Raw genomic sequence first — 14102 nt, forward strand, 5'->3', positions numbered from 1 at the left:
GCGTGTATGTATGCGTGTGTGAGAAATAGTGAGTGTGTGTGCGTGTATGTGTGCATGTGTCCGAAATAGTGAGTGTGTGTGCGTGTATGTGTGCGTGTGTCCGAAATAGTGAGTGTGTGTGCGTGTATGTGTGCATGTGTCCGAAATAGTGAGTGTGTGTGCGTGTATGTGTGCGTGTGTCCGAAATAGTGAGTGTGTGTGCGTGTATGTATGTGTGTGTGAGAAATAGTGAGTGTGTGTGCGTGTATGTATGCGTGTGTGAGAAATAGAGAGTGTGTGTGCGTGTATGTGTGTGAGAGCGAAATAGTGAGTGTGTGTGCGTGTATGTATGCGTGTGTGAGAAATAGTGAGTGTGTGTGCGTGTATGTGTGCGTGTGTCCGAAATAGTGAGTGTGTGTGCGTGTATGTGTGCGTGTGTGCGAAATAGTGAGTGTGTGTGCGTGTATGTGTGTGTGTGCGTGTGAAAGTGACTGTCTGTGTGTGCCTGTGAGAGAGAAATAGTGAGTGTGTGTGCGTGTATGTATGCGTGTGTGCGAAATAGTGAGTGTGTGTGCGTGTATGTGTGCGTGTGTCCGAAATAGTGAGTGTGTGTGCGTGTATGTGTGCGTGTGTCCGAAATAGTGAGTGTGTGTGTGTGTATGTGTGCGTGTGTCCGAAATAGTGAGTGTGTGTGCGTGTATGTGTGCGTGTGTGCGAAATAGTGAGTGTGTGTGCGTGTATGTGTGTGTGTGCGTGTGAAAGTGACTGTGTCTGTGTGTGCCTGTGAGAGAGAAATAGTGAGTGTGTGTGCATGTGTAAAATAGTATGCGAGAAAGAGTGTAAGAGAAATTGTGTGTGTGAGAGAGAAAGAAATAATTTGTGTGTGTGTGTGCGTGCGTGCGTGTGTGTGTGTGAGAGAGAGAGAGAGAGAGAGAGAGAGAGAGAGAGAGAGAGAGACAGAGATAGTCTGTGTGTGTGTGCATGCATCTCTGTGCATGTGTGTGTGCATGCGCGGCTGTCTGGTTGTGGTTGCACATATCTGAGGTTGAGTGTTTAATTAAATGTGAGTGTTTGCTGAAGCTCAGTCATTATTCTGACACCATGAGGATCCTTCAGAGCGTCTTCATCCTCAGCGCTGTCCTGTCCTGTGCCGTAAGTTCCCTCTACTCGCTCTTCTTGTGGTTATTTCTTTAGTTGGTTCTTTATCCACGGCTCCAGAGTCAGTCAAGGTTTAGAATTGTAATATTATTATGCTTTCTTTTTTTTTTTAAAGAAACCACTAGGCCTGCATTTATTTGATCCAAAATGCAACAAAACATCTTGAAATATTTGTTTTATTAACAGTGGTGTAAAGTAACTGATCACAAATACTCAAACTCCTGTAATCGAGTAGTTTTTCTCAGGAGTTGTAATTTACTGAGTAGTTTTATAAATGTGAACTTTTACTTCTCCTTGAGTACATGTTTAGTGCTGTATCTGTACTTTACTCCACTACTGTCCTTCAGCCTGCGTCACTACTGTATTATTTCTTGTCTGATTAGAAGAATCAGTCCTGTGATTCCTGTCCAATCACATCACACACAGAAGGTAAATCACCTCATAATGAACTACCTCAAAACATGGCCGATGTATAGACCTTTTTCTTGGAATGCAAAATTACCCATGATGCTTTGCGTGTATGCGCAAGGAGAATGCGAAGAACTTCCGGTCGGCAGCTGATGCGTGTAAACAGTCACATTTGGACAGCTTTGAAACGATAGTTTTAATCTATTTTACCTGCTTTTGTCCTCTTTGAACTAATACTGTTGTCCATCAGCAGCATCTCCTGGACTGATCATTTACAGAAATGTGATCTAATAGGATGGAAAACAGCTGCTGTGAGGCGTTTTCCCCTCGTTGTCAGACGGCATCTTCAGCAGTTTAAATGAAGCCTCGTCATCGCTAAAGTCAACATTTTCTCTTTATTTCACATATATAACCAGCCCAGACTAATGTAATTCACCAAAATGTTTGACACACACATGTAGCCTGTACTGTGCCACTGACACACTGATTTAATAACTGTGACAAAGTGAAAATATAGGCTAGTGTCATCTCGAAATGACAGAAAAACACAAACCGTGGTGAAAACAACACACGAAATAAAACACAAACGGCTCGCCATTAGAATGAACAGCAAATCAGCAGCAGAGGATCAATAACAGACTTTTATTGCTCATTTTTGTAAATTTCACGACTTTCATACCTGTTAAGTTTCATGCCAGTACCCTGGTTTGCTCTCTCTCTCTCTCTCTCTCTATCTCTCTCTCTCTCTCTCTCTCTCTGTGTGTGTGTGTGTGTGTGTGTTTGTGTGTGTTAAAGAGCCGCCAAGCTAACAGCTGACAGGCCGGGATCGCACACACACACTGTACGTTATTTCTGACGGCAGACACGTGAACTAGGAGAACGTTTTTCTCGTATTTCTGACGCGCTTGAACCACATGTGACAGATTATAACGGCTTTAACAGACACATTTCTAAGTTTTGTGTCACAAAAACACTCTGTTATCCATTAAAAACGTTATTGAAACCCATTTTCGGAGCGGAAATTACCAGTTGTACACGCTGTAAACGGAACTTTCTAGCATTCTACCGGAAGACGCTGGTCGCTATGGCGCCCTCCATGCAGCAGCCATGAAAAAGGTCTATAAATGCAGAAAACCTTTTGAAAGTATTAAAAGTGTCCAAGAAGATGTTCAAAATCGTCACATGCAATTGACCCGGAGGCTGTGCAGATGCAGTTCACTAATGAGAAGATGACGGATGTTTGCTGCATGATGACCAAAATGGTCTTAAACACCCAGCAGACACAAGACATCAACATGACTTCAGATTGACCTTGTACAAAAAGCGTAGTCACCAAGAGGCTAGTGTAATTTTACAGTCTTTTTTTTACAGTCTAATTTTACAAATTACACTCTAGTGTAATTTGGGAAACAGCCACTAGATGGCGCGGCGGCCATTTTGGAGTGAAAACTCCAATAGAACAACAGCATATTATACGACTGTAAAATAAACTATTAAAAGTGCTGATGATTGTGATGGTAAGTGCTGTATTGTCATCTTTCAGGTTGTATCTCAGCTTTAATGCGCTTTTTAAATAAATAAGTAAAAAACAAAGCAGCTGCTTGCCATCGCGACAGCAATAAGATCCAATGGATGGCCTATAATGATGTTACAGCTTGACGTTGTGTGGACGTTACCACCATGACGTCTATCAGATATTGGATTTTGGTTGAATACATTGAATACATTTTGGATGAATACATGTCAGTGTTTGATGCTGGTTTAAGATGTTGGCTCAATGTTGGATTTTGGTCACTTTCTAAATTGTTACGCCCCGTGTGGCTCAGAGGATGGAAAAGGGCTTAACATAATTATGACAACCCAATATTTTAAGAATTCCTCTGAGATGTTAGCTGCTATGAATCAACACAGACAACGACGTGGCAAAAAAAACTGGTTCGCTTTATTACAATAAAGATAAAGAAGTGAATATTTAAATCACCCAAAGTATATTTACAAATATGTACAATAAAACAAAATGCAAATGCAAAAAGTAAACAAAAATACCTGATGGAGGGAAGGAGAATAAGCGGTGCCAAATCAAAGAAAATAACAAATTAGGCATGTAACATAAATCAACTAAATATCAACATCATGTGACGTTATTATTAGACATCAAAATAACTTTGACCTTAGACGCTGGCTAGACATTGAATTTTGGTCATCTCACATCACAACCTAAATCTAACCGAATATTAACGTCTTATGACATTGTGTATCTGCTCGGCAATAACTAAATGCACTACAGAATGTTACGTTTACACACACATACGCACAAAATGACTTGTAAACGCATCAGCTTTTTACAGTGTTATACTCACTACACTTAATTGAGTACTTTTGAAAGGTCTCATACTTTGAGTAATATTGACAACAGATACTTTTACTCTACTTACATTTTTAGGCAAGTAATGTTACTTTTACTTGAGTATGATACTTCAGGACTCTTTCCACCACTGATTATTTAAAATATATATATATATATATATATATATATATATATATATATTGCGATATATTATAAAATGTAATTTCAAGAGTTCGCACGTTGCTTGATATAAATTAGCAGGTTTGACATGCTGTCCCGGGAGAGAACCCTGAGCTCGGAGATACCTGAGTCCAGGGCGCCCGCCTGGTCATGTAGGGGTTTGAGATCAGGTAGACCTCAAGAGCTCCCCCTGGTAAAGGAGGAAAGGGGAGATGGGGAGTTTCTTCAAAAACAAAGTTAAGAAAGGTTGGATGAAATGGATTATTTATTGGAATGATTATGCGAGACCAGCCATGATCCATCATATCATGTGCTCCTCTGGAAATTTGTTTATAAAACTTCCTTTATTCCTGCGATTTACAAGCTGAATGTTTAGCATCATTACTCCAGTCACATCATCCTTCAGAAATCAGTGTAATGTGCTGAACTGATGATCAAAAAGCATTTGTGTTATGTTGATATGTCTTTTATTTTATTTTGAAGAATAAAGTTATATAAATCTATAAAAGAAATATAAATCCATTAAGAATGACTGAAAGTCATTTTTGATCAAGTTAAAGTATCCTTACTAATAAAAGTATTTATTTATATATATATATATATATATATATATATATATATATATATATATATATATATATATATATATATTTTTTTTTTTTTTTTTTTTTTTTACCAAACAAAAAAAAGCAAGAAAGAATAAAAATGTCCCTGACTGCAGAGCTTTTGAGTGATACCGTGTATAATGTTACAAAAACATTTAGGGCCTACTCACACTATGCCATCCGTACCGTGCCCAGGCCCGTTTCCCGGATCGTTTGAGAAGTGTGAGTGCGCTGAATCGGGCTCAAGCACGGTTCACTTGGCCGGCCCTGGCCCGGTTGGAAGAGGTGGGCCTAAGCGCGGTTCACTTGGGCTTTGGCGCGGTACGCTTGTGTGTGAGTGCAAAATGCGCCAAAGCCCGAAACTGAAGCGATACGTGACTTTTAAGGGGCTGTTTCATATGGATTTATTAATCATTCTTACTGTTCAGTGATCGCAAACTGCCGTAGTTTATTAAAGACGCAAACCCCTCTCTGCACCACAGCTGCGCGCCTTCAGCAGACCTCCTCATTCCTGCAGCACAAGGGCTTTATGATTGTTTATGAGCGCCAAAAGTGGCGGATCTGTCCAGTAAAATATCTGACTGCGTGTCACCGCATCCCTAAGGACTGTTTGGCGAAATATTTGACTGCATGTCACTGCATAATAAACGACTGAAACAATATAACTAGAGAAATCTCCACTGTGCTACTGGGTGAGAGCGTATGGCAAGCCGTTTTAGCATTTAAACCTTGTTCAGACTATCCATAAATATATTTAGAGATATCTCTAATTATATTTTGACTAGTCATAATTATAATTCGACTAGTCAGATTGGAGATATCTGCAAATATATTATGACTGACTAGTCATATTCCTCCATTGACTTCCATTGAAAAATATTTGCAGATATCTCTAAATGAGTTTTGACTAGTCACAATTGTAATTAGAGATATCTCCAAATGAATTTTGACTAGTCAAAAAATCCAATTCAAGATATCTACAACTGTAATTCGACTATTAGTAAACTAATTAGAGATATCTTCAAAAATATTTGTGAATATCTCTAAATATGATGAATTAAAGATATCTCCAAATGTAATATGTCTAGTAAAAACTCAGAGATATCTCTAATTATAATTGTTACTAGTCAAAATTTATCTGATTTCGTACTAGTACAATTGTAATTGCAGATATCTCTAATTGTCATTCTGAGTAGTGGAATTATAATTATGACTAGTCAAAATATAATTAGAGATATCTCTAATATATTTATGGAGTCAGAACAAAGATTTAAATGCTAAAAAGGCTTGCCATGGAGAGCGCTTCTCACTGAACTGAGCAGCAGCGATGACGTGAGCGTGCCGAGGCCCGATATGGTGTGAGCGCGGGCCGTCGGGGGAGACGGGAGGGGGGACAAGCGTGCTTTGGCCCGGTTCGAGGCAACTGTATCTAGTGTGAGTACGGCCTTAGATAAATGCTGACATCAAGAAATCGTCAAGAAATTGCTCGACTGTTAATAAATATTGATGATACTACTACTACTACTACTGATTCATTCATTCATTCATTTCCTTTTCGGCTTAGTCCCTTTATTAATCCGGGGTCGACACAGCAGAATGAACCGCCAACTTATCCAGCACGTTTTTACACAGCGGATGCCCTTCCAGCCGCAACCCATCTCTGGGAAACATCCACACACACTCATTCACACTCATACACAACAGACAATTTAGCCTACCCAATACACCTGTACAGCATGTCTTTGGACTGTGGGAGAACCACCCGGAGGAAACCCACACAAACACAGGGAGAACATGCAAACTCACTACTACTATAATTACAAAAACAAGCTAAGCATATTACTGATTTCTGAATGATCATGTGACTGCAGTGATGATGCTAAAAATTTTGAAATCACAAAAATAAATGACATTTTACAATCTATAATAATAATAATTCCTTACATTTATATAGCACTTTTCTGGACACTCAAAGCGCATTATGCCGTTTTGAAGGGGATGTCTTCATCCACCATCAGTGTGCAGCATCCACCAGGATGACATGATGGCAGCCATATTGCATCAGACCGCACATGTAACCCCGCCGGTCCTACACCACCCAACCCGCTCCAAGCTGGTTTCAAACCAGCGACCTTCCGCATGGGAGTCGGTTGCTCTACCAAGGAGGCTAAAGACCATGGCCTGCACAGCACTTACTAGCTGGCCTCTGCTAGACTCAACCCCCTAAACCTCACTCCCATCCAGGTCACGGCACCAATGTAACCCCTCTGGTTCTACGTCACCCAACCCAATCCAAGCTGGTATCGAACCGGTGACCTTCCACATGGGAGTCGGTTGCTCTAACAAGGAGGCTATAGACCATGACCTCTGGCATCTGTCGCTAGAGCACCTTTAGAGGTCAGAGGAGTGAGGTTTACCTGCACAGCACTTCACTAACTGGTCTCTGCTACACACACCACACACCAGCTGATTGGTGGAGAGGAGACCAATTATGATATGTGGAGGGTTAGGAGGCCATGATGGACAGAGGCCAGTTGGCAGATTTGGCCAGGATACTGGGGTTAAACACCTACTCTTTTTCTAAGGACATCCTGGGACTTTTAACAACCACAGAGAGTCGGGACCTCGGTTTAACGTCTCATCCGAAAGACGGCACTCACTGAGCAGTATCAGTCCCCACTGAGTCCCCATCAATATACAGAGGCATTTAGGACCCACACAGACCACAGGTTGAGCACCCCCTGCTGGTCTCACTTACCTCCCTTTCCAGCAGCAATCTAGCTTTCCTGTTTCCTTTTCTTTTTCTGTACTTTGGATCAAACCAATGCAGGCCTGGTGAGCAGAAGAGACTGATTTAAACATCTTTCTGTGTGTTCATTCTGTGTGTTTTTCTGTTTCTGCAGTGGATCTCTGCAGCAGGCGAGACGCTGACTGTAAGTTCACATAATACATAACAATAATGATTATTGATTGCTTTCAGGTGTCATACAGTCAGTCTGTCGTGTTTGTTTTAGGTGTCTGTTTATTACCCGTCTGGCTACATTTGGGTCAGTCCATACCAGGTATATGTGAGCAGAACGACTCTGTTTTCTCGGTCATTGCTTTGTGTTTACACCATTATATTGACTGGGATTTCTTTTACAGGCAATCCCGGTTCTGACACACTATGTAAGTGATTCTGAGTGAATGAATATCTGTAAATTAGCAGTTTTCTGCATTCGTGACTGATTTTGAATCGCATTATTAGGGCTTGTTTCTTCAAACAACTTTTAACCTTGAAAAGTTTGGAAAGTAACATTTCATGAACATTTTTAATAGTCTACAGTGCTGTATTGTGTGTGTTGGTGTTGTATATTACACTACAAAATTCTTGTTATAAACTGCCAGCACATTTTCTGTATTTTACACACTTATTTATCTCTATACATTATTTATTTTTTCTTCTTTTTATTGATTTTTCCTTTTTATAAATAATGCAGATGAATATCCAATACAGAGCATTAGCATAAACGCAGAACAATACAACATAAATAAATACAATAAACAAATAACACCATTTCAGTTGCAAAAGTAAACCAAACCAGAACACACACAAGAAGAAAAAAATAATAAAATAAAAGGAGAGAAATAAAAAATAAATAAATAAGTAAAAAGAGAGAAATAAAAAAATAAAATAAATAAAAGAAGAGAAATAAAAAATTAAAATAAATAAATAAAAGGAGAGAAATAAAAAAATAAAAATAAATAAATAAATGGAGAGAAATAAATAAATAAATAAATAAATAAAAGGAGAGAAATAAAAAACTAAATGAAAGGAGAGAAATAAAAAATTTAAATAAATAAACATAAGGAGAGAAATAAAAAAATAAGTAAAAGGAGAGAAATTAAAAAATTAAAATAAATAAATAAAAGCAGAGAAATAAAAAAATTAAAATAAATAAATAAAAGGAGAGAAATAAAAAACTAAATGAAAGGAGAGAAATAAAATATTAAAATAAATAAACATAAGGAGAGAAATAAAAAAATATAAATAAATAAATAAAAGGAGAGAAAAAAAAAATAAAAATAAATAAACACACAGAGAAATAAAAAAATATATAAATAAATAAAAGAAGAGAATTAAAAAAACAATAAATTAATAAAAGGAGAGAAAAAATAAATAAATAAAAAAAGGAGAGAAATAAAAAATAAAAATAAATAAATAAAAGGAGAGAAATAAAAAAATAAATAAATAAAAGGAGAGACATAAAAAACAATAAATTAATAAAAGGAGAGAAATAAAAAAATAATAAATAAAAGGAGAGAAATAAAAAATTTAAATAAATAAATAAAAGGAGAGAAATAAACAAATAAAAATAAATAAATAAAAGGAGAGAAAAAAACAATAAATAAATAAAAGGAGAGAAATAAAATAAAAATAAATAAATAAAAGTAGAGAACTAAAAAAAAAACAATAAATAAATAAATGGAGAGAAATAAAAAAAAGGGGGGGGGGTTGCTAATATCTTAACCTTAATTATTATTTTGTCTCGTTACATGTTTACTAACATTGTGGGTCACAGAAATTTAGAAGTTTTCCCCATTTATCAAAATAAATTTCAGTTCTTCCATGTTAACTATAGGTGTTTTTCATAGGCTGCAACTCGTCCTTACTCTGAGATCCACTCGAAGATCAGAGGCCTAGTGGAGGATTTCCAGTTTTTAACAATCACCAGTCTGCCTTATCTCTATATATTATTTCTTATATATTTTATTATTTCAAATTAATAAAACGTCATTAAGTATCATTTTGTTACACCGTAGAGTTGAATTTTGTGTGTATATCAGTGCTATGAATGCATCTTAAGCCATGCATCTTAAGTGATTTCAGTTTAAAATGTTAAATACTTTTTCTCACAGAACACATCAATCCACTTATTAATACATGCGTTAACAACCCTAAGAGAGTATGGATTAGTTTACGATGGATTTATGCAATTTTGGAAATTTCAAAATAAAAGCCACTTTCCAACAGCATTATACAGCCTGAAAGAATCAGGATCAAATTTAATAATAGTCTGACTGTGATTGTCTGACAGAAGAACAATTTTTTCCTCTAAGAATGGCTTTAATTATGGGGTAATTAACATTTTTGGGTGAGCTATTCCTTTAAAGGGGTAAAGACATACCTAGGTTTTAATCCTAGTTGTGGTATTTTGGTGACTGTCGCTTTAAATTTAAATGAGATTGTGGGTGGAGCTAGAAATGCTTCTGTGACTGTAAAAGCCTACATAATGGCAGATTCAAAAACAAGACTGACGTCCTATGCTAATGAGGGAGTGATGGTCACAAGTGGGCGGGGCTTTCCCCTTCTGATGACACGTACAAAGGGAGAATGTCAATCAAAGTGTTTCTGCTGAAAGTTTTATTATGTCTGATTATAATTAATACAATAAACACATGTTGAACATTAGAATCTAGTTATGTTTACAGACTGCTGACACACAACAGGGTTTAAACCCCTTATAAAAGTGATTTTTGCATAATAGCTCCCCTTTAATTTAGTTTTACAGCTTCTCAATAATTAAATGTTTGTGCTTTTCAGGTTATTCCAGTGCCTCTCAAAACAACTGGATCTGAGAGGACAACAACCCCAAGACCAATCCTGACCACCACACAAAAACCGGCCCCACCAGGCCCTGTGACCTCTGAACCTCCCACTGTGACCCCAGCCACGCCCACTGTGAGCCCGCCAGGCCCCGTGTCTACAGCCACGCCCACTGTGAGCCCAGCAGGCCCTGTGTCTACAGCCACGCCCACTGTGAGCCCAGCAGGCCCTGTGTCTACAGCCACGCCCACTGTGAGCCCACCAGGTCCTGTAATTACAGCCACGCCGAATGTGACCTCTGAGCCTCCCACCACAGCAACCCGGCGAGGAGACAACTGAGGTGCTGATAACATTTTCAGACAAAAATGGGAAACTTTTGTTTTGCATGTTCGTGTACACCATAACGAAATGCATAAGAAGAAAATGCATAAAATAAAAGTGGAAAAATGTTACAAAATTCCTTTGTTTTTTTGTGTCCTTGTAAACTAAACACCTGAAAGTCTTAATGACATCACATTTTAAATAAAACATTAATAGATGGACATGGACAGATTGTTTTTGTGTAAAAGTTAATATTATTTTAAAGGACACATGATAAAAATCATCATTTGAAAGCTGTTTGGACAGAGCTGAGTGCAGGTATAGTGTGTCCACGGTCATTTTGGAGTGATATAAACACAATGGGCTCTATTTTGAGGTCCATGCGCAGAGCGCAAAACGCAGGGCGCTAAGGCTTTCAGGGCGTGTCAGAACGCATTTTTGCTAATTTAAGGACGGGAAAATCCGCTTTGCGCCATGGCACATGGTCTAAAAGGGTTGAGTTTATTTTCTTAATGAGTTATAGGTGTGTTTTGAGAATAAACCAATCAGAGTCTCATCTCCCATTCCCTTTAAGAGTCAGCTGCGTCGCGCCAAGAGCGCATTCGCTATTTACAGGACGTAAAGTAAGTCTAAGTGGAAAATCTGAGCATTTCACAAGCAAACAGTTCACAGAAAACTGTAAACAGAGCATCTACTGCGTGACAATGAGAGATAATGGATCTACTTTCACTTTCGCTCTTGGATAGGGAAACCTTTACGCACAGACATCAATTAGTCTATAAATAATTAATTGCGTTTGTTAAGCGCAAATATTCGTTTCAAAACTGTTTCTAAATTCAGTTCTAATTTCCAGCAAACGAATAAATGAACAATAATAATGAAGTGTGCTCAAAAACCTAATATTTATATTTATTTATTTATATATTTATATTTATATTTATATGCTAATGTTATATCCTAAAACACATGCTGTGCCCCATATGGTCTAAAACCTGACAGGTGGACAAATCTAAGCTTGTTTTTAATAAAACAAATATAAATATGGATATAATAAATAATACTGCTAATAATAATAACATTATACAGAAGCAAAATGAATGAACTGAAAAAGCCTCCTGAGATGAAGAAGACATAAAAGCAGTGGTTTTTCATATTTATGTAGGCTAGAAAATAATATATTTTGTAATATTTTAATCCTTTATATTTATATCCTATATCTATTCTTATTATATCCTATATATATCCCTAATATTTACATTTTTCATATGTAAATATATTTGCCTATTGCTCTCTTGTGTGTATTAAGCAGTGTGTAAACAAATTGCGCTGGAGTTTAGACCGGGTTTGTTTTGGTCTATTGAAAAATCTATTTTAGTTTCTCAAAATAGCAACGCACCAGCGGTCCGCCTCAGAACGCCTTCCTTTATAGACCAGCATGATATGGGTGCACATATGTGCGCTAATGCATTTGCTATTTAAACAGCGTAGCGCAACGCCTCAAAACCACTCTTGCGCCAAGCTGAAACTACCAAACAAGTATTGCGTCGCGCCTTGCGCCACATTACGCCGGGTGTATGATAGGGCCCAATAAGTCTCTTTTTCTTTTTTAAATCTCCTGATGTTAAAATAGGATCTAAATCCCTTCGATTTTGAGGCCCACCGCATCGTGACGTAGGAGTGCGGTTTCCCCGCCCAATGATTTGATTGACAGCCGCGTATTAACATGTCTCCATAGTAAAGCGTATAATCATATCAACAAGACAGGACGTGCGCAAATAAGCAGCCAGGATTGAAAGATCTGTTCAGCTCTCTGTGATCATCAATCATCATCAAATAAGTTCAAGAAAGAGTTTTACAAAATTAAAATGTTTTAAAACAATGCATGGTAATAAATTACAGCGATTTACTTCAGTTTTACTTCATTACCACAGCCGCGTGTCAGTACAATTATAAAATTCATGCTCGTGACTTCCAGTGGCATTTTTTTGCTGTCCTGACAAACGTAAGAACTTGACGTGCCTGTCTGACTTTAATTTGACCGGCCTTTCAAACACTCCTACAAGGTATTTTACTTCCCTTCCCTTTAATTCTGCCTTTTTAAGTTTCTCTCGCATCGGTTTCGCCTCCATTTCTGCTTTCACATATGTGTTTAAAAAAATAAAAAGCAAAAATCATTAATAATTAAACTCATCCACGCAATAAATCATAATATATCTTTTCATTCCCCAATCCGCCCAACCCACAGATTATCCGCAGCGTCTGTGGATATAACTGTCATCCGCGCATTACTAATCCATACAGAAGTGGATATTAACATGTATCCTGTCACATTTGCCGTGCAAAGTTAAACTCGCACGCTGTTTGTGCGTGAATCCACTGTGTGCGAACTTTGTAATGACATTGTTTGTGACTCATTGAAAGGCTTGAATTAACTCCACAACAAATACATCAAATAATCATTGGGAAAGTTCTTACTGTAGTAATTCTCACAGACGTTACGTGAGATCTGCTTCCTTCATGTCTGTCACTGTGCTGTTTATCTGACGCAGGCACACACTGACAGGCACAGGAGAACAGTAGGTGGGGAGAACCAGAATTAAAGGCACAGCAACAAAAAGAGCTAAAGTGTGTTTAAAGGAGAAAATTCCAATATTTAGAAAGCTATAATATATAATCTGATGGGTGCTTTGAGCTGAAACTTTACAGACACACTCTGGAGACACAAAAGACATATATAAAATATAGAAAAAGGGGTAAAATAGGTGCCCTTTCCAATGCAATGCTTTTCAGTTTTTGGCTACATCATTGCCTTATAATATAAACATAACCAGTGTGTGTGTCTGTCTGTTCACGTACACTGGAATTTGTGCTTGGTTTAAAAAAAGGCATCTGCACCAATAAACAGCAAAGAAAATAACAGCATTGCTCAATGCTGTGGCTGTCTTAATCATTCACTGCGTGGCATTGGGTAATTAAAGCCTACCAGTGCAGACATGTTGAACGGCACACTTCTAAGGCACCTAACCTATCTGTTTAATCATCATATATTATTGTCTGACATGCTCATGTAAATAGCTGGAAGGGATTAAAGACTACTAAAACTCAACACTTGTATTTTTCAGTAGTGCTTTTACAAGATGTAAAATAAGCCTCTGATGTGCCTGACCCCACTGGTCCTACAACACCCAACCCGCTCTGAGCTGGGATCAAACCGGCGACCCTTCGCATGGGAGATGGGTGCTCTAACAAGGAGGCTAAAAGACATGATCTCTAGTGCCTGTCGCTAGAGCACCTTTAAAGGTTAGAGAAGTGAGGTTTACCCGCACAGCACTTCACTAGCTGGTATTTGTTACACTCAACCCTCTAAACCTCACTCCCATCCGGGTCAAAACACCAATACAACCCCACGGGTCTCACACCAGCCAACCCGCTCTGAGGTGGGATCAAACCGGCGACCTTCCGCATTGGAAGTCAGTTGCTCTAACAAGGAGGCTAAAGACAATGGCCTCCAGTGGCT

The 14102-nt window shown here is 38.0% G+C and overlaps 1 protein-coding gene across 2 annotated transcripts; it reads left to right on the forward strand.

The window, feature by feature from the left end:
• Positions 1-938: 938 nt before the first annotated feature.
• Positions 939-10717, forward strand: LOC110438307 (uncharacterized). 2 transcript variants are annotated; one of them, XM_073939456.1, is made up of 6 exons: positions 1001-1131; positions 7581-7610; positions 7692-7739; positions 7822-7845; positions 10262-10412; positions 10452-10717. In XM_073939456.1, the coding sequence occupies exons 1-6, from the start codon at positions 1081-1083 to the stop codon at positions 10601-10603; spliced, it is 456 nt and encodes a 151-aa protein (XP_073795557.1). In that variant the 5' UTR covers positions 1001-1080; the 3' UTR covers positions 10604-10717. The 2 variants fall into 2 exon arrangements, with proteins under 2 accessions (XP_073795556.1, XP_073795557.1); XM_073939455.1 differs by having other exon boundaries at positions 939-1131; positions 10262-10717.
• The last annotated feature ends 3385 nt before the right edge of the window (positions 10718-14102 follow it).

Source organism: Danio rerio, chromosome 23 (assembly GCF_049306965.1).
Source record: "Danio rerio strain Tuebingen ecotype United States chromosome 23, GRCz12tu, whole genome shotgun sequence".
In the NCBI taxonomy this organism is placed as follows: Eukaryota; Metazoa; Chordata; class Actinopteri; order Cypriniformes; family Danionidae; genus Danio; species Danio rerio.

What these genes read in the sequence shown, in the direction of transcription:
- LOC110438307 (XM_073939455.1), top strand. Translation starts at nt 961, where the DNA reads ATGCATCTCTGTGCATGTGTGTGTGCATGCGCGGCTGTCTGGTTGTGG. An exon ending in CAGCAGGCGAGACGCTGACT is followed by an intron (nt 7,611 to 7,691) that starts GTAAGTTCACAT and finishes TGTTTGTTTTAG; the next exon opens with GTGTCTGTTTATTACCCGTC. An exon ending in TCCCGGTTCTGACACACTAT is followed by an intron (nt 7,846 to 10,261) that starts GTAAGTGATTCT and finishes TGTGCTTTTCAG; the next exon opens with GTTATTCCAGTGCCTCTCAA.